Raw genomic sequence first — 21,140 nt, 5'->3', positions numbered from 1 at the left:
AGCATATCAAGTCTTCCCCTCAATTGATTTTGTCAGAAGCTCCCATGGAAGTTTGCAAATGGTAATCATGTGGCTCCAGGATGCTGCAACTGTCACAACTATGTGCTGGTTGCCAGAGCCCAAATTTTGAGTATGTAGATGCTGCAACAGTTATAATTGTGAAGGCCAGTCATAAGTTATTTTTTCAGTGCGGTTGCAACTTCAAACAGCTGCTGAACAAATGGTCATAAGTTGAGAACTACCAGTAATTCACCATCAAAAGACATTAGACGGATGAAGGTTATGAAATAAGAATTTACTGCAGAGAAAAATCTAACTAGGGAAATAGAAACATTACATTTAGTTCCCAGCTGTTATGTTATTCCTCTTCTGAAGATTCATTGATGTAAGGGTTGACAACTAATTTTATTTTCTCAAGGTATTCATTGTCTTCTTTTTTGTACACCACATTGATTTAATATCTGTTTGGTATGCTGCCTTGGTTAGCTTATGATCAAGAGGAAGTCTATAAATATTTTCCTATGAGTAAACTAATTTTAAAAAATGATTTTCAAAAATATAGATATGTATTTTGTAAGATAGCAAAGATCACCTTGACTGTGAGGCCCGCAAATCTACATCCCAGAGAGATTTGTAGTCAGTCTAATACAGACACTGAGGTTTGAAAGGCTGCATTTCTCTAACAGGCTAAACTTAATTTTATATACAGATAGTCCTCAAATTACAACCACAGTGGAGCCCCAAATTTCTATTGCTCAGCCAGACAGTTGTGAAGAGAATTTTGCCCCATTTTATGACCTTTTTGCCACAGCTATTAAGTGAATCACTGCAATTATTAAGTTACTAACACTGTTTTTAAGTGAATCTGGTTTCCCCACTGACTTTGCTTGTCAGAAGGTGGCAAAAGGGGATCCCATGACCCTGGGACACTGCAACCGTCATAACTATGAGTCAATTGCTATGCATCTGAATTTTGACCGCATGACCGTGGGGGATGCTGCAACAAGTGTGAAAAACAGCAACAAGTCACATTTTTCAGTGTCGTTGTAACTTCAAATGGTCAATAAATGAACTGTTGTAATTTGAGGACTACCTGTATAACATTTTCTACTTGCAAAATTTTGCAGCAATTTATAATTAATATCAGCAATTAAAGAAAAAAATAGAAAATAATAAAAAGCACATATGAAAACGTCATGTAAAATATACAGGGCAAAATAAGCAGGAATCTAACAAAATAAAAGCAGCAATTAAAATTCATAGCAGTATTGTTATTCAACGTTTTCGTCTTAAGGAAGGCCTTATGCGGTAGAATGCAACAGCTAGAACGGGGGTAGCAACCTTGGCTCTTTTATAACTCATGGACTTCAACTCCCAGAATTCCTGAGCCAGCCATGCTGAGGGGAAGGGAGAGATTTCCAAGCTGAGCCATGCTAGCTCAGGAATTCTGGGAGTTGAAGTCCACGAGTCATAAAAGAGCCAAGGTTGCCTATCCCTGAGCTAGACTGTTCCTGGTCACTGTTTTCTTAGCTAGGAAAATAAATATTTTTAGATTTTAGGGCTATGACTGGACTTCCAAAGATTTGAGCACCGTTCTCAAGAGTCCCTTCAAAATCGATCACTAAATTGCAATTTTTCATGACACAGAAAGAGAAATTTGGGGAGAAGCGACTACGTTGAACATAACTCTAAAACAATTCTCAATTACATTTCAATCCAATGATTGACCCCATTCATTATTCAGCTATGGCCCAAGGCTTGTCCCTCCAGGATCCACAGATTCACTGTGCTGGTTTTCAAGTTTCTCCTCACAACCTGAAGAATTAAAAACTTGAAGTATCTTCAAGGCACCACTTTTCATGGTCCATATCTTCTGTTTGTTCAATGTAATTGTTAAAAGATACCCGGTAACCTTAAGATCAGACTTTCTCAGTGGGGTTTTCTGGAATTCTAAGGTTTAACAAGAGATTGCTCGGAAGAGATTATGATTGAAAAAAAGAAATCTTTGTAAACTTTGCCTGCCAAAATGGTGGCAATTTTGATGCACGATGACTCAGTCGCCAGCCTGCTGTTTTGCTGTCGCTGTAAACATTGTAAAACATGGATTGTGCAGGCTTGAAGAGAATCGTATGGTGGAGCTTTTATGCAATTTTTTTGCAATTTTTAGGCAGGAGTTCACTGGTGGTCACAGTAATTGAAAATACCCCACAGGACATTCACAGCATAAAATTAGTGAAATCTCCCTCCCTATGAATTGCATACGAGGGCATGACATAATATCTCCCTTCCTTGAGAGTTTAATGGAAAGTGGACAGCATATAATATTCTGACACAATCTCTCCCATGCTTATAAATTACCTTTGTGGTTGAGCATCTTGATGCTATTCAATGTTTTATGCCAATAAAGGAGAATACAGGTAACCCGTGAATTGATACAAGCCAGCTGACAAAAAGGGCCCTGCAGGTTGTGTGAAGGTAATTAATAGCCGTGAACTGCGCTGTGTTAAATACAGGTAGTCCTCAACTCACAACAGTTCATTTAGTGACCAATGGTACAACGGCACAGAAAAAAGTGACTTATGACCATTTTTCACACTTAACAACCGTTGCAGCATCCCCATGGTCACATGATTTATATTCAGATGCTTGACAACTGACTCACATTTATGACAATTGCAGTGTGATCACCTTTAGCAACTCTTCTGACAAGCAAAGGTAATGGGGAAACCAGAGTCACTTAACAGCTATGTTACTAACTTAAGAACTGCAGCGATTCACTTAACAAATGTGGCGAGAAAAGTCGTAAAATGGGGCAAAACTCACTTAAGTTTTTCAATTAGCAACATAGATTTTTGGACTCAATTGTGGTTGTAAATTGAGGACTACCTCTATTTGTAGCTCAGAGTTGAAATGAGGGGTCCATGATGCTCTCTGACTTGGTAGCCATAAAGCAATTTCATTAAATGCCTGGTTTTTTTAAGTGTCTTTGAGTCAATCCTAACTTCTTGTGATTGGCTGAATGAATCCCTGTAGTTTTTTTTAGGGAGATTTCAGAAGTAGTTTGCCATTACCTTTTTTCTAGGGCTGAGAGGGAGGGACTGGCCCCAAATCATCCAGATGATTTCATGCTTATGGTGACATGGTCTCCCAGTTTTTAGCCTCGTGCCCTAACCACTATACCAAACTAGCTCTAATTCCAATTCCTTATTACAGGACATTGGAGGGGCGAAGAAAGCTTTTAAGTTAAGGCTTCCCACAATTACTAGAGGTTTTTAGCAGTATTACACTGTATTTAACAGGAACCTTATGCTATAAGATTTAAACTTGAAGTTTATGAGTGGCAGAATCTGGTGGCATGGAACCAAAAATGAATAGTGGTCTTAGATGACTAATTCTGCATGGCTTTTAAGCATTATATTTAACCTTAGGGCCATCTTAAGGATTGAACGTTTGATTTAAGGTTGTTTTGCCACACCGAGAAGGAAGCCAACATAAGCAAGATTTTTTCAGTCTCCCATATCATCATAGTTCCTTTTCCAATACAATCCAGAGAGGCACAACCATTGTAAGGCTGAAGGCCTTACTTGATCCTTGAGTAATGTGCCAAGAAGTGTACTCTAAAAATAATTTAGGGCCAGCACAAAGAAATGTGAGTTAGCAGAAGGAAAAAAAAACACTTAATGTGATTGGGCATTAAATGCAAGTAATAGGGAACAATGTCCTTTTCAATTAACTTAAAAATACAGATAGTCCTTGACTTACAACCACAACTGAGCCCAAAATTTCTATTGCTAAGCGGGTTTTGCCCTATTTTACAACCTTTCTTGCCGCAGTTCTTAAGTGAATCACTGCAGTTGTTATATTAGTAAAATGGTTTTTAAGTGAATCTGGCTTCCCCATCGACTTTGCCTGTCAGGAGGTCGCAAAACAGGATTCCATGACCCCGGGACACTTTAACTGTCATAAATATGAGCCAGTTGCCAAATGTCTGAATTATGATCACTTGACTATGGGGATGCTGCACTGGTCATGTGAAAAACGGTCATAAGTCACTTTTTTCCAGTGCTGTTGTAACTTCAAACGGTCACTAAATGAACTGTTGTAAGTAGAGGACTACCTGTAATTAGAAACAAATTTTGAAGGACCCCTAAGGGCTTCCACACCCATTCTACTCTTTTAGATCAACTTCCTGCAAGGAATTAAGCTCTCCTACTCTTAATTTTTTTGGTGAAAAAAAAGAGATGGGCAATACTACAGGAAACAAAATCAAATGCACCGAGACAGAAGTGTATGTTCTTATCTGCCATAAATTCCCAAGAATTGGCCTCCTCCGTGACCGTCATTAATAAATAGTAATTGATCTTGAAGAGTCACAAGAGCACAGTAGATGCTTCCGAAGAAGCAAAAGCACCACTCTAAAGCCTTTTACACACCTGCCATTGCAAACTCTTCAGCGTCATCTTTTTTAGGGTCACATGACCATTGTTCACAGCATTCCTTGGGAACTTCAACTTTTCTTGGGAAGGGGCATTCAGGACCAGGAAGCAACAAATCAACATTGCAGAGGGGCACACAGCTGATCTGTCCATCCCTGCAGGTACAGTGGTATTTACAGTTGGGCTGGAAGGTCTCACCGCTTCGATAAATAATCCCATCAAAAACACAGTTGTCTCCTTCAAGGTCTGAAGCAGAAGAGAGAGAAAAAAAATCAAGCTTTGTGTGAATCTAGCTTGTTGGAATACTCAGGTCATATCTACACCAAGAGCAAGGATGAAAACCAGTATGAAGAAGATCTTTCTATTCTTCTGCAATAACAAACTCTAAAATAGCATGTGAATACCATTATCACCTGTTCATTTTTAGAAAAAAAATATGGCAGGTGTTTAAGACTAATGCTATACTGACACTCTAGAATTAAGCTAGATTCTTAGTGACATCACTATATTCATAAAGATAAGAGTTTCCATCATGCCAACTACATTTAATTTAAATTCAGGGTAAATATAAATGATGTCAAATCAAAAGTAGCTTTTGGGCTAAGTCAACTAACAGGTTATGTAGAAATATCTTTAAGGAATATGCTTCAGCTTCAAGCTGAACTCAATTCTTAGTGACTTCATGCACATCCATAAAACTTTCTTGGTACCATGGGGTCATTGCCTTCTGGATTGTTATTTGGATTTTTCAATCTGTACCAGAATTCATTGACAGTCTCCCATCCAAAGGGTAAACCAGACCTTACCCTACTTAGCAACTCTGCCCTGTCAAACTGCTTTATGTGGTTATTTTTAAAAAAAAACACAGAATCACCTAAACGTTTAGGCAAGAAATCCACCAAAACATAGAACAACCCAAGATAAAATGGCTAAATTCTACTGAATTAACTCACATTTATAGCCAAACCAAAATGTGGTTTAATTCAAATTCATGGTATACCATTAACATGAATGCATATAATTTTTCTCTTTTGTTATATTAAAAAGTACAATGGGGAGGCACAGAAACTGAGAATTTCAGTTCAGTCCAGGAGTTAAGAACCATCTATCCTAGTTACAAGTCTTTCAAGCAGCAGCAGTTGCTATGGCAGCGTTTCTCACCTTGGCAAACTCGCAGATGCCTGGACTTCAATTCCCAAAATTCTTAATGCTGACTGGGGAATTCTGGGAGTTGGAGTCCAAACACCTTAAAGCTGCCAAGATTGAGAAACAGTGAGGAAGAACAGGCCACATTTTGTCTTTAAGGAATGGGGATCACAGGTGGCATAAGCATAAGGAGTGGGGAAGCTCCAGAGTGCGTCCTTGGGTAATCTTGTGGATCTCAGACTCCTTTTCGCCCAAACTGGGCCCCTTCCTTCTATTTCTCCCTTCTTATTTTACTCCCCAAGTCATTTGGAGGATGTCTATGGAGATTCTCAGTCATCCAGGTCATGGTTGTCCCAAAGGTGCTTTTTCAAGAGGCAACTGGACTTTCTTGGGGTTTTTTTGAAGACATTTTGCTTCTCATCCAAGAAGCTTCTTCAGCTCTGACTGGATGATGGGGAATGGGAGGATTTATATTCCTTGCTGGTCATTTGCATTCTTTTAGAGCAGGGGTAGTCAACCTTGGCTCTTTTATGACTCGTGGACTTCAACTCCCAGAATTCCTGAGCCAGCATAGCTGGCTCAGGAATTCTGGGAGTTGAAGTCCACGAGTCATAAAAGAGCCAAGGTTGACTACCCCTGTTTTAGAGAGTCGTTGAGGCCACTTGGAGGTTTGTCTGTGTCATCAGGGTCACCTGAGCGGTGCAACTGGGTGTGGAGCCTTGTTGGTACTGCTGAGGAAAGGCCGCTCCACACCCTTTTGCACTACTCCGGTGACCCCGAGGACGCAGACAAGCATCCAAATGGCCTCAACGACTCTCTTAAAGAATGCAAATGACCAGCTGTCTGCAAGGAGTCCAAATCCTTCCATTCCCCACCATCCAGTCAGAGCTGAATGAGCTTGGATGAGAAGCCACACGTCTTCAAAGAAAAAGAAAGCCCAGTTGCCTCTCGACAAAGCATCTCTGGGACAAAGTCATTTGGAGAAGCCCATCTCTGGACGTGACCCAGTTCCTCTCCATCCTGACAGCCAGCGCCTCTCGGGGGTAGGAGCGACAGGAAAATCCCGCCCGAGAGGCCGAAAGGGCCTGCGGGAGAGCGCCATTCATTTACCCCTACAAACGCCGAGGCCGGCCTCCCTTCCCGCCTGGCGGTCGCAAAACAGGCCGGCGCTCTCGTCGCAGGGCGTCGCTTCGGAGCAGTTCTCCCCGCGCTGCCGGGCGCAGGTCAGGCAGCAGGAGCAGCCGTCCAACACCGGCGGCACGCCGGGCGTGCAGGCGGGCGGCTCGGCGGGGCACTCGCACGGCAGGCGGCAGCGGCCGCGGACCTGCAAAGAGCAAAAGCGAGAGGCGGCGTCAGGCGAGCCCCCTTTCCCCAGCCGCGCCGCTCCGACGCGCAAAGGCAAACCTCGGCCAGGCTCCACGGGAGGAGTAGAAGGAGGAGGAAGAAGAAGAAGAGGAGGAGGAAGGTGCTCGGCGCCTGGGACCCGGAGAGGCAGCCCAGCCGCATCTCGGGCAGGCGCTCCCGCCCAGAGTCGCCCCGCGCTTTCCCCATCGGGCTGGATGCGCCTCGCCAAGCGCGCACCGGCCTCCGGGAGCCCGTTTATATCCGGCGCCTCCACGGTCCGCCTCCGCCGATTGGAGGCGCAGAGGACGGAGCGGAGCCAATCGCAGCCCGCGGTGTCGTATTCGGCGCCGGCCTTGACAGGTGGCGGCGGAGAAAGTTGTTTGGAGTAATCCCCGAGGGGCTTTTTTTCCGCGAGGCAACTGGACTTTCTTGTTTTTCTCTGAAGACGTTTCGCTTCTCATCCAAGGAGCTTCTTCAGAGCCGAAGAAGCTCCTTGGGTGAGAAGCGAAACGTCTTCAAAGAAAAAAACAAGACAGTCCAGTTGCCTGTTGAAAAAAAGCACCTTTGGGGCAACCATGACTGAGAACCTCCACAGACGTCAAGTTGGATGGGTAGAAATTTTTTGGAAGGAGACAATCCCTCAGATAAGCTGCTCCCAAGTCATGTAGGACTTTAAAGGTGACAATTGGCACCTTGAATTGCACCTGGAAACACACCTGCAAGTTGGACATGATCACCCCATATTTATTTGTTTAGCTGACACAGCAATAAACCTCTCTGCAGAGGGAGGCAAGCAAGACAGTTCTGTGCCAACTGGCACAATGTGAACAGCCGAGGACCTTGTTACCATCTGTTTTAGCAATAGAGTTGTGTGAATCTAGCCAATTATGGGTTATTCAACTAATCCTAGTTAAGGCAGCAATAATGTGCAAAATGTGAATCTGTTTTTGTCTAGGTTTGCACAACATGCTGGAATAAAATATGATTGCTTGGTGACTATCCTGCAAACCAACACAATTGGATTTATTCAATTTAGCCATGGATCCGTTATAAATAAACTAGCTGATTGTATGATTACTGTTTGTGACTTAGCTCAGTGAAGGAAACAAGCCTCCCTCCCTCATTTTAGTTTCTATCGTGCGAACATTGGAGATAAAATGGATGATGCTATACTCTTTCAACAGAATGTGATAGGCATTCCAACAGAATTTCAATTGCCAATTCATTTCCCCCTTTTCATCCAGCACAGTTAAAATGATCTTGCAAGAATTCATGATGATTACAAACATCAGAAAAACAAATACCCTTTCCTTCAATAGCTGCTTTCTTCTTGTAATAAAAAATGGCACCAGGACCAACTGATGAGGACTTGCAAAATGCTTTTCATTTCCTGCTCTTCTTTAAAGATTCCTGTTGATGGAGAAAAAAGTAGAAACTCTGGAGTGGCTGATGAGATTCCTTGTAAATTCAAGGCATACCATGACTTGGAAGCATACCGTGAACATTCAGAAGTGAATAGCTACATTCTTAAACTGTTTCCATCCGTAACTTGAGAACTTGTGGAGATGAATCAGGCTGGGCCAAAAGATTAGAGAGTAAAATACGTGTATCCTGCTTTAGGAAATTTCTTGAACTCTGAAATGTATTGCTTTGTGCCCAAAATAAATATTTCAGCTCTTTTCAAATGTTCTTCTTCTGGAGAAGAAATGAACTGAGGCTAGGTCTTCTAAATTGGCCCTGTGGTGCAGCTGGAACAATCTGGAGCTGAACACTTTTAAAACTATAGATGATAGTAGATTTTAGGAGAAGCTCTCCTATTCTACCACCTCTTACAATATTAGGCGACACAGTATCAGCAGTAGAGACCTTCAAGTTTTTAGGTTCTATTATCTCCAAGGACTTGAAATGGACACCTAACATTAGAACCATCATTAAAAAGGCACAAGAAAGAATGTTCTTCCTGCGTCAACTCAGAAAACTCAGATTGTCCAAGGATCTGCTGATACAGTTCTACAGAGCAATTATTGAATTTGTCATGTATACCTCAATAATTGTCTGGTTTGCGCAGCAACCAAACAGGTCAGGTACAGATTTCAACGGATAGTTAGGACTGCAGAAAAAACAATCTCAACCAGCCTGCCTTCCACTGAGGATTTATATACTCCACAAACCAGAAAGAGGGCTAAGAAAATATCTACAGACCCCTCACATCCTGGACATAAACCAGAAAGTACTAAAGATAAAAATTAAAGGAGACAATCTTATATCTTATAAGTGAATGGAGCAAAATAATTTAGCACTGGAGGGTATTTAGGAACAATGGACACACAAGTTAATTTTAAGAATGTTTGTCATTATAGGAAACTGTGTTTAAAAGATGAAATGGGAGAGGAAAAAGTTCTATTTGACAATAATGAGACTGATTTGGAAGTGGATTTAAAAAAGATAGACTACAACACTGATATGTAAAAATATATTACATAGGATATACAAATGAAACTGGAGAATATCTTAAGCAAGGGGTAATCTGGATAACATTTCCATATTGGATTTTACAAAGGAACCTGATTAAGGTTTTAAAGAAAAGACAAAGAAAAATGGAAAAGAAATCAAATTCCAGGACATTATTTGAAGGTATTAAACATCAAGATTGTTAAAAGTAAAGGAGGAATATAAAGTTGGTTTATTTGATCAAGATTAAAATAGATATGTTATTATCTCTGGTAACCCATAATGGACCCTTAACGGATTTCCACTGTTGAACCATTTTGCTAGGGAATGTTGGGATGTGACCACGGTGTGCTTCAGAGACACAAATTAGATGGGCAGCTTTGGAACAGGAGTTGCCCACCTTGTTCTGAAGTTTGGAGAGAGTTTTGTTGTTGGAAATCCTTGACAGTGGTCATCTCACCACTCTTTCCCCTCTCCAGATGCCTCTACACTGGTCAAGAAACCTTGGAATTTTCTGGAGGGGGAACCGATAGGAGTGTTTGGTAGGGGAAAAGGTGGATGCTTATCATTTGGAAAAAATGTGCCCTAAATTTGGTTTAGTTAAATGTGGAATTTAAGATGCTCCTGCATCTCTGGGTCTCCAACGTTTAATAAAAATGACTATGATTTGCAAAAAGTCATCCTGCCTGTCTTCTATGTTGTTTTTATCTAACCCTTGTTGACTGTAAATCAAGACTATGTGAACAACCACATTTGGGCAGAAATACTAAGGAAAGGGAGGAATTGAAAGGCAGGCAAACATAGTCTTGGCTTTGATAGGAACAAAGGACTACTTCTGGAATGTGTTATTATGCCAAGACCAACAGCCTTCTGTAAAAATAGCTCTGGGCTCATGTAGATCTTCACTGCATATTTCACTTAAACTTCACATGCTTAATTTGGAGCTTAACTGTAGATGCCATTTTATGCTATAAAAACGTCTTATGAATTGATAGAATGTCATGGTTTGGTTTTGTGCAAAGCACGTTCTTATCAAAGAGAAAGAGAGAGAGAGAGAGAGAGAGAGACAGGTGAATGGGGAGGGATGAGAATCTTACTTGTGTGCCATTCTTTCAGAAGTACCTTATGTTCCTTCCCAAGAGAGATAGATGGACCTTGGATTGTTTTTAAATAATTGAAGATGGAGGAATGCTTCTTAAGTCCATGGCTGATCTGGGGGATTTCAATCTGCCATTTCTGGACATGGATTTGGGGGCTGCTCTGGAGTTCATGGATGGGGAAAAACAAGCTCCAACTCAACCCCGCTAAGACTAAGTGATTGTAGGTTCTGAGGACCTCCCACTCTAGATATTTTCCATCTTTTGTCTCTGAATGAGGTTGCATTCCCCCATAAAGAGTTGGTGCAAATTCGGAGGATCCTCCTTGGCTTAACATTCCTGTTCAAAGAGAATGTTTGTGTAGGTTCACAATGTGCAACAACTGTACCCAATGCTAAATTGGAGGGCTTTTCTTAGGGTGACTCATGCCTTTAGTCACCTCCTGGCTGGATGGAAACTTTGGAATGTTTTGGAATAAGATGGACAGATTGTTCTATCATCTCAAGAGCAACATAACACTATATTATTCCTTCTGGTCCAGAGAATCAGCAGTTTCCTATTTCGGTGTGACATATCAGAGTGATGTGCAAGGCAGTGAAGTACATGCAATCAACATGTCCCTTTTCTCTCTTCCTTGCCCCCTTTTCCAGTCACTGGGTCTGAAGTGACTGTATAACTTCAAACAGTTCTGTAACTTCAAGCAGAGTAAGGATTGGTATCTCAATGTGCTTGTTTTCTTTTTATTTAATTTCCCTTTAGTGTTGTTTCAGTTGCATCCCCATTTAAATTCACAAACATTTGTTTTCTTTGAGCAGAATGTAGAGGTAGTCCTTGACATACAACCATAATTGAACCTGGGATTATGGTCGTAAGTGGTGCTGATCATTAAGCAGGTCATCACACGACCGAACTGATTTTACATTTTTTTTGTGGTGGTCATTAAGAGAACGCAGTGAATCTGTTGTACGCAATGGGTGTTTTTTTCCTGGATACCAGAAGTAAACCCCAGTTTCTGGCAAAAAAATATGTCATAAATAGTGGTCATGTGACTGCAGAATGCTGCAAATGGTTGTAAATGTAAACTGGTTGCCACTTGCCCAAAATATGATAACTTGACTATGTGAGGGGCAGCCTTTGGAACTTTGAATCCGGGTCATAAGCACGTTTTGGGGGATGTGTCATAACTTCAAACAGTCACTAAGAGACCATTTGTTAAGTGAAAACTACCTGTATTAAGTGCTCATAGTCTCTCCTTGCAAAAATCCATTCCCAAGCTTCAAGTATTTCAGAACCCTGTTTTACTGAAAATAAGTAATTTCATTCTTGCTCAATTGGCTTGATAACTTCTTTCAAATTTCTTTGCTCCAAGAGATTGGGGATCTTAACACAGAGACTGACTGACATGTTGCTGCCATTATGTTTTTCTGGAGAAGAATGTAAGGTGTTTTTTTTTTCCATTATAAATGTGAGTTGCCAACTCATGGATAAAATTGTAAATCTCATAACTTCAACCATCTTAGAGAACCAACTCTAAACATCTGCTACCATATATTTTTAAAGGAGTCTAATTAATAGACTTGGCAGAAAGAAGGATTGATTGGATATAGGATGCAGAAGCCATTTAGAGTCTTCAAAATTAATATTAACACTTTGAATTGTGTAGGAAGGAGAACTATGGCAGCATCTGGAGATGAGAAAGGCTGGGTTATGGTTACATAATCTTGCTCATGGACTGGAATCAAAACACAAAATATCCCCTTGAACACAGTCATTGCTTTGCTGATCAGGTACACAATCCTTCACCGAAGCAGTTTCTTCCATATTGACTTCCACAAGAAGATAAAAGGTGACTGAAATAGCAAATAATATATTGCTCATTAAAAATGTTCTCTTTCCCCTTAAATGCATGTCAGGATATGTTTTGTTCCTGGTTTGTGCAGCCAAGATGGGCCCAGATGTTGTACTCTGCTCTAGTATTTAGGAATTGACCCTTTAAATAAATATTCCTTCCACATACCAAAGGGATAAGCACATAATATGGTATTGAATTAAAGTCTCTTATTATCTCTTCTCCACCCTTCTTAGTTATTTAAATCACTAGCTTAACAGTAAAAATACATAGGCTCAGAATCTCTCTTAAGAAAAATGAGCCATTCTCTGAGGCTTTTTTCTTTATCTCTCATTTTCTCACAGACAGGAGAAAAGTTTGTCCAGAACAAGCATAAAGAATAAACCATTTTTTTCTAAATATACAAGTTCAATCAATCAATCAATCAATCAATCAATCAATCAGAATAGAGCTGGAAGGGACCTTGGAGGTCTGTCTTTATGGCTGGCTCAGGAATTCTGGGAGTTGAAGTCCATGAGTCATAAAAGAGCCACGGTTGCCTACTCCTGATCTAGTCCAAACCCCTGCTCAAGCAGGAGACCCTGTGCTATTTCAGATAGGTGACTGTCCAGTCTTTTCTTAAAAACCTCCAGTGACAAAGCACTCAAACTTCTGAAGGCAAAGCTGTTCCACTGGTTAATTGTCCTCACTGTTAGGAAGTTTCTCCTTAATTCCAGATTGCTTCTCTCCTTGATTAGTTCCCATCCATTGTTTCTTGCCTTGCCTTCTGGTGTTTCAGAAAATAAGTTGACCCCCCCTCTTCTTTGTGGCAGCCCCTCAAATGCTATCATGTCTCCCCTAGTCCTTCTTAGAGAAGTTCATAAAGTCCCAAGATCAATATCCAAGATCAATATCCAGTAGAGAGGAACCAAAATATTGAAAGTATCCCTAATTGATATTTTGTAGGATGATTAGCATAATAGAGAATGCTAGTGTCAGGCCTGCCAGTCTGATCCCTTAAGGAAGAAAAACCCTCGATTCCATTTGATTGAAGTGAAAGGCTCTTTTAACTAAGAGATGCTGGTTGAAGTCAAGTCAGGCGGAATCTGAATTCCTATGCAAAAAGACAAAAATTATTCCCTTCAGTCCCATCCCTCCCCCCATGACCAGTCCAAACCCAGCCAATGCGATGCTGCCTGGATGTTATGGGAACTCTGAGGTGTTTTGGCTAGTAACTTTCCACACTCAGGGCAAACGGCCTTGAAGACGCCTTGGCACGAACCGATCCCACGGTGATCTGCTTTTCTTCGGCTGTCATCCCCAGTTCCAAATTCCCACATAAGAATGCATACAGGTTTATTGCTGCCATTGGATTCTCCCCCATGCCTCCTCTCTCTCGTCTTTTGATGGCAGGATGCCAGCGCGGTACCAAGCTAAAGATAGTGGATCTGATAACTAGCTTGGGTGGACAAGCAAACCTGGTTCATCTAATGTCAATCCATATTATGACTTTGTTGCTTTTGGCATAATGTCTGAACCCAACGTATTGTAGCTAACATAAGAGGGTGAGCAAATTATGGTTTACTGCAAGGTATAAATTCAAAAAGTGCTTTCATAGCAGAACAAATGACATTATAATAAAGTTCCTGTGTACATTATCCTTATTATTACCAGGGGGTCTCTGTCACTTGCCCTAATTATGACATAAAGATGCCCTGGGAGCTGCTCTTTTCTGGCAAATCTTCATGATGTTGAAGCTGAGATTTCTATTAGCTCTGGGAATTCCTAAAGGAACACGGCATCTATCATCCTGTCTGAATAGGTCTCCCAGGACCACCTCCGGCAGCTGAAGTTTCTGTATCTGCTTACACAACATGCCGCAGTTTATATATTTGTCATATTTAGAACCTGTCCCAGATAAAACCAGCTGTGGGCATTTCACAAAGATAATATCAGCAGGTTTTAATTTCCATTCAATGGTGTCCAGTTCTTGGAGACTGCCTGCAGTTTTCTTGGCAAGCTTTCTCAGAAGTGGTTTGTCATTGCCTCCTTCCTAGGGCCAAGCGAAAGTGATTGGCCCAGGTGACCCAGCTGGCTGTGTATCTAAGGTGGGACTAATTTCAGGTCATCTTGTTTCTAGCCTGGTACCTTAATTACCACATCAAACTGGCTCTAATAAGAGCAATAAAATCTAGCAACTAGATTTGTACTCTTCTCTGTACTCTAGAAAGAGTACAGAGAAGAGCAACAAAGATGATTAAAACATATAAGGAATGGTTGCTGGAATTGGGTATGTCTAGTTTAATGAAGAGAAGGACGAGGGGGAACATGATAGCAGTCTTCCAATATCTCAGGGGCTGCCACAAAGAAGAGGGAGTCAAGCTATTGTCCAAAGCGGCTGAAGGCAGGACAAGAAGCAACGGATGGAAACTGATCAAGGAGAGAAGCAACCTAGAACTAAGGAGAAACTTCCTGACAGTTAGAACAATTAACCAATGGAACAACCTGCCTCCAGAAGTGGTGAATGCTCCAACACTGGAAGTTTTTAAGAAGAGACTGGACAGCCGTTTGTCTGAAATGGTGTAGGGTTTCTGCCTGGGCAGGGGGTTGGACTCGATGACCTCAAGGTCCCTTCCAACTTTATTATTATTATTATTATTATTATTATTATTATTATTATTATTATTATTATTATTATTATTATTATTATGCTTAAATCCATAAAATATAAGACCAAATCCATAAAGAACGACCTTATGAGTTACTTACAGAGCTACAAACACCGTTCACAAAACCAGAATTGTAACGGGGAAAAGCCAAGCTACCACAAATAGATTCTAGCCTCTTCTTACATCCCCCATGCCCTTTTTGGCTTTGGATGTACCAACTGTCATAGTGATGTCTTATTAAGACATAATAAGGGAAAATTTGGCAGTGGAACCAATGAAGCAGAGAAGTGGATCTTCCCTCTCCCTAAGATCGAAGTAGAAGCTAGATGGAGAGCTATCTCAGATGTCTATGGAGATTCTCAGTCATCCAGGCCATGGTTGTCCCAAAGGTGCTTTTCCAAAAGACAAGTAGACTTTTTCTTTGAAAGCGTTTCGGTTTTCATCTGAAAAGAAGAATTGAAGACGTTTCTTGGATGAGAAGCAAAATGTTTTCAAAACAAAAACCAAGAAAGTCTGGTTGCCTTTGGGAAAAAGCATCTATGGGTCAACTGTCTCAGATGCTGTAGACTGAATTCCTGATTTAATGACCTCTTCCAATTCTTGGATTCTATGATTCTAAGCCCAGGACCGAATTTGCTGGCTTTATAGTTGGGCATGATGGTTGGCTCTATAGTTGGGCATGATGGTTGAGCATGAGAAATTTGGCATATGAATGGCTAAATGGGTCAAAGTCAATGGGAAAAAATTGCACTAAATTCCTGAGCTGCACATGTCAAGCTTTAGTGGATGGATTACTTGGTAGTATCCCTGAGTCACAAGGACTAAATGTGCTTGGAAATAAATTGCTAATGGGGAATCTATGGCTCTGTTTATTTTGTTTAGCATTTTTGGCTAGAGGCAGGACTGTAGCCTTTGTGTTTTATTATTGGCATGTTCCCATGGAAATAAATACTTACTTGGGGTGCGTAAAATATAAATAACAGAAATTTGTTTTTGTTTTTAATACAGAAGCATTTGGTAACTTGTTTCCACTGAAAATGCATATGGCATGATGAATCAGAGGATGCAAGATTCAAAGGAAATGGCCAGCATTTTCAGGCCTAAAATGGAGTTAGTTCCACTTGTTTAACACCTCCTGTCTAAAATGAAGAAAATTAACCCCATCTGATGTGCATGTTCCCACAAATCTTATTTATTCTCCCTTTGGTGAAAATCTGGCCCCAACATTGACATTTAAAAATGGAACTTGTTAGAATTTGGATCTAGGACCGAATCTATGGCAAAATAGATCCGTGAACTAGGCTGGAAAATTGAAGCTGGAATGAACAAAAGATACTTTATGAATCGGTATTATACAGCACAGATTCCACTCAAGTTATCTTCAATACTATGAACCTATATATCAGGGTCTTCAAACTTGGCCCTTTTATGACTTGTGGACTTCAACTCCCAGAATTCCTCAGCCGGGCACGCTGGCTGAGGAATTCTGGGAGTTGAAGTCCACAAGTCATAAAAGGGCCAAATTTGAAGACCCCTGCCATATATCAACTTTATACATGTGTCTGAAAGTTTCGTGTTTGTGCCATAATAGGATTTTATTCTTCTGTGATCAGACAATGGCCCTGTTCAGCTGTTGAGCTGAATTTCTTTTCCAGCTCAGTGACTGTGTACTTAGCTATTATGAAGCTAGTTTGTTTTTTGAGATGGTACAGTTCAAAATGAGTGGGTCATTACTCCATTGGTGTAAACTCTTGCTGTTTGTTGCCTCCAGTCCCTGAACTGTAGAAGGTCTTTTAAGGGGAAAAACAGCATGATGGTCTGACAGCTTTTTCAGCTTCTCATTCCAATTGCAATTTTGGGACTTATTTTATAGTGAAGCAAACTCACTATGACGTAAGGAGACAGCCGGAGGTGTGCAACTAATTTATTTTGCTTCCCTTGAGTAGTGTGGAGTGGAGTAGTCTGGACATTTTGTTGTTGTTGCAAGACCAATGGCAATTTAGAAGAAGGCAGCAATTTTCCCTCATTTTTTCCCCTGTTCTTTATAGCTAACAGCCATTGCAGACAGTTCCAGATCTTGTTTTGAGGATGTGAGGGTTGATGTTATATCTAGTTCTAAATGTCTTGTAAGCTGTCCAGAGTAATTTTGAATTGGGCAGTCGTAGAAATGGAAGAAATAAATAAATAAATTGGTAAGGTAAAAACAGAAGTGAAAAAACATTTTCCCAGTTATCAGAAAAACACTGGCTTTTTCCTATGACTTTTCTCAGCAGAATTAAACCCTAATTAAAAATGGAAAGCCATGGCATTTATTTATGTATTAAACAAATTTATATAGCAGCCCAGCTCACATGTAGGTGACTGTGGGTGGATTGCAAAATTTTAAACAGCATATGATAAAAACTGATTTTAAAAAAAATCCCACCCCATCTCCCATGACAGCAAGAACACAAATCAATTACTTGATCAGCTCCATCTGTGGTTCTCAGGCTGGCTAAAAAAAACCAAACAAAAAACAGGGCAGGGTTAGGGTTAGGGTTAGGGTTAGGGTTAACCCTAACCCTAACCCTAACCATCCCTACCTCAGGTGGGAGTGATGTTTCATAAAAAAGGGGCCACCATCAATAAGGTCCCTTTTCTTGGTCCCACCAAGATGACAATCCCTAATTGATGGGACTATTATTGATTGATTGTCTCTTAATTGGGAACTACCATATAATATATGGAATTAATTAATTTCATATTGGTAGGCATGGAGGAGAGCTCTAACACTGCACGCCTTCATAAGTATATTTGCAAAAAAGCCTCAATGAATTGGTTGTTCTTGCTGCCCTGGCTGTGTTGGGAAAAAGCCAAGCAAGAAGGTGGTTTTTGCTAAGGAAAAGGCAAACAAGCCATGGCTTTTTCAGAAAGATTGTTAGGTAGATAAGTTTAACGTCCTAATCCCATGAGGAATCCCAGTGAATATTGCTGCTTCTCATGGCCGATTAGTGCTAAGATCAAAGCATCTCATTTGAAAGGAAAAGAGGATTTAATCTCTCCCTCCGGGATCTTGATTCAGCCCAAAACATTGTGTCTCCATTGGGAAAAGTCACAGTAAGCAGACAATAAACTGAGTTGGCTTAGCCTCCTCTTAGATCTTTTCACGCTGAGGATGCAAATAGGTTTATTCTTCCCGGTGGCAATATGATGCATATATGCAAAGATAGGCATTATGTGGATCTATGTATGTGGGCTATAATTTCCCAACTAAACTGTCAGTAGGGTAAAAAGTTGCTTATCTCTGATGTATAATACTGCCCTGCAGTCAAGGCCCATGCAAAAACAAGCTGAAACCTTTTTGAATATTCAGATCAATTCAAAAATCCAAATAGCAATAGCACTTAATAATAATAATAATAATAAATTTAATTTATATGCCGCCCTTCTCCCGACGGGACTCAGGGCGGCGCACAACATATTTAAAACAAAACATAAATAAACTTAGACTTATATACCACTTTTCAGTGCTTTACAGCCCTCTCTAAGCGGTTTACAGAGTCAGCATATTGCCCCCAACAGTCTGGGTCCTCATTTTACCGAGCTCAGATGGATGGAAGGCTGAGTCAACCTATTGCCCAAATCCAATTGCTCTGTCAGTTTAAATGTTCAGATTTGGACCAAAAAGGCTTCAACTTATGCATAACTAGATATATTTTCCAGTCTAATATATCATATGAAACCAATACAATAGGATTTCTGAAGCTTACTATTAGCCATTTTTAGGTTAACTATAAACAACGAGATAGGAATTTTAAACAGCTTTGTTCTAAATTAGGACTGTATGAAGCCAAGGAGATTTAAGACTAAATTTTGGCATAACACAGGGTTGGACTTAAGGATGCTGTGACTCTATAAGTTCTAGTACCTTTTTATGCGACCAGAAGAGTGCCAGCCATTCCACCAGGATAAGGCTTAGCACCAGCTGCCTTAATTAATAGCTCATGCAAAGGAAAACAGTCTTTTAATTTCAGAAATGAAAAGAAAAGCAGGCTCCTTAGCTGATTGTTGATACAACTTGGCTGTCTTGTCAGTCAATCATAAATCAGTAATACTGATAAAGAGCCAAATATTGTGCCTGGAGAATACAAAATACAGAATAATAGAGCTGAAAGGGACTTAGGAGGTCTTCTAATACAGTGGTTCTCAACCTTTTTAATGGCGCGACCCCAACCGGTCGTAAGTCGAGGACTAAACCGGTCGTAAGTCGAGGACTAAACCGGTCGTACATCGAGGACTAAACCGGTCGTAAGTTGAGGACTACCCAACCGGTCGTAAGTCGAGGACTTTCTCTGCCCGGGAGCGCCGCGCATGCGTGGTTCCGCCCCCTGCGCCGGCCAAGGCGTAGCTGACAAGCGGCAGAGACGGAGCAGGCCGACCACCAGCTGGCCCAGCCCAAGGGAGGTAAGGCACCCACCGGAAAAGGGGAAAAAATGGCGGACAAAAAAAATGGCGGACAAAAAAAATGGCGGACAGCCTTGCTTGGCGACCCCCATGAAATGGTCGATCGACCCCAAATGGGGTCCCGACCCACAGGTTGAGAACCACTGTTCTAATACAACCCCTTTTCCTCCCCTCCCCTCCTCTCCCCTCCCCTCCCCTCCCCTCCCCCTCCCCTTCTCCTTCCCTCCCCTCCCCTTCCCTTCCCTTCCCTTCCATGGCTTCTCCAGTAGATCTGATTTGCAGTTGTACCTGCTAAATTCCTAAATGCTAGGGAGACAAAGTCAACAAAGGAATGTGCTTCAGGCTCTTCAATGAAAATATTTTGATGTTCTGGCGAGCCACGGAATACCTAGAAACTATTTTAAAGAAAAGACATTCCAATCCAAACATGGATTATACTGTATATAAAACATGATCACTTCTGTGGGCCTCTACAGGAGACCGCTCCCTATTGATTCAAGGGATATACGTATTGTGAGTCTGCAGAATCTAACCCTTATGGCTGTTTTAATAAAAAAATTGCTTTAGATCAGCATGGTGTTTATTGCTTAATCATACAAACTTGTGGATCAGTGAAAACATCACAGTCGACAGTGTTGCGTTTTGGGCTAGCTGCAGCCCTGTATACAGCTTATTTCAATAGTCGAGGTAATCCTCGACTTTCAACAGTTCATTTAGAGCAGTGTTTCTCAACCTTGACAATTTTAAGGCATGTGGACTTCAACTCCCAGAATTCCACAGCCAGCATTGCTGGCTGTGGAATTCTGGGAGTTGAAGTCCACATGCCTTAAAATTGTCAAGGTTGAGAAACACTGATTTAGAGACTGCTCGAAGTTATAACGGCACTGAAAAAAGTGACCTATGACCGTTTTTCACACTTAATAACTATTGCAGCATCCCCATGGTCATGTGATCAAAATTCAGACCTTCTGACAAGCAAAGTCAATGGGAAAGCCAACAGTGGCAAGAAAGGTCGTAAAATGGAGCAAAATTCACTTAAAAACTGTCTCACTTAGCAACAGAAATTTTGGGCTCAATTGTGGTTGTAAGTCGAGGATTCCCAGTAGTCCTTTTGTGAGATGACTAGGGCACAATCGTATATATTTGTGTATATATACTGTAAATGTCTAGTTTGAAAGTGCAACAATTCTTGTACTTGAACTTTAAGCTATTTCCCAAACAATCTTGCTAATCCAAGCTCTGAGAGGATTAACCACTTCCAATCCAGGGCATTATCAGAGAAGGCTGATAGGTATGCCATCACTGTGATTGAAAATATATAGATATGGTATATAAGCATCTCTATCTGTTCATGAATGTATCACATTCTAGACTAGACTTGACAGAAGGCAGAAAATGGACATTGAGAACTAAGCAAGATGAGGAAGAAGTCAATACACTGATAAGAGAGTAGCATAAATTGCCTAGGTAGTTGGTTAGACTAGAAAATTGGGGGGAGGGGAAATCCTGGAATATGACAATGGAAAGCCGCTTTTATATTTTTATGAATGAAAGCTACATGGATTTGTCCCTGTAATGACAAGGAAATATTTAACACCTTTTACTGTAGTCTGTAGTAGGTGGCAGTAGATGATCTGCCCCAGACAGACTTCTTAATTCACAACTCTTGCTTAATGAACAGATGGCACTTGTGGCTAGGAAGGCTTTTGTGCAACTTTGGGTTGTG

General features: G+C 41.0%; 1 protein-coding gene across 1 annotated transcript in view; it reads right to left on the bottom strand.

The window, feature by feature from the left end:
* CCN3 (cellular communication network factor 3) overlaps nt 1–13,686 on the bottom strand; it is an 18,545-nt gene extending 4,859 nt beyond the window's left edge. The window contains exons 1-3 of the mRNA XM_015817388.1: nt 13,585–13,686; nt 6,693–7,278; nt 4,434–4,682 (exon numbers count right to left, since the gene is read on the bottom strand). Of these exons, the coding sequence (XP_015672874.1) occupies nt 4,434–4,682; nt 6,693–7,278; nt 13,585–13,686 (937 nt within the window). The remainder of the gene's footprint in view (nt 1–4,433; nt 4,683–6,692; nt 7,279–13,584) is intronic.
* Between the last annotated feature and the right edge of the window lie 7,454 nt (nt 13,687–21,140).

The sequence above is a fragment of the Protobothrops mucrosquamatus genome, unplaced genomic scaffold, assembly GCF_001527695.2.
Source record: "Protobothrops mucrosquamatus isolate PMUCROS unplaced genomic scaffold, P.Mucros_1.0 scaffold583, whole genome shotgun sequence".
Lineage (NCBI taxonomy): Eukaryota > Metazoa > Chordata > Lepidosauria > Squamata > Viperidae > Protobothrops > Protobothrops mucrosquamatus.
This window is presented reverse-complemented; position numbering and strand designations above follow the sequence as displayed.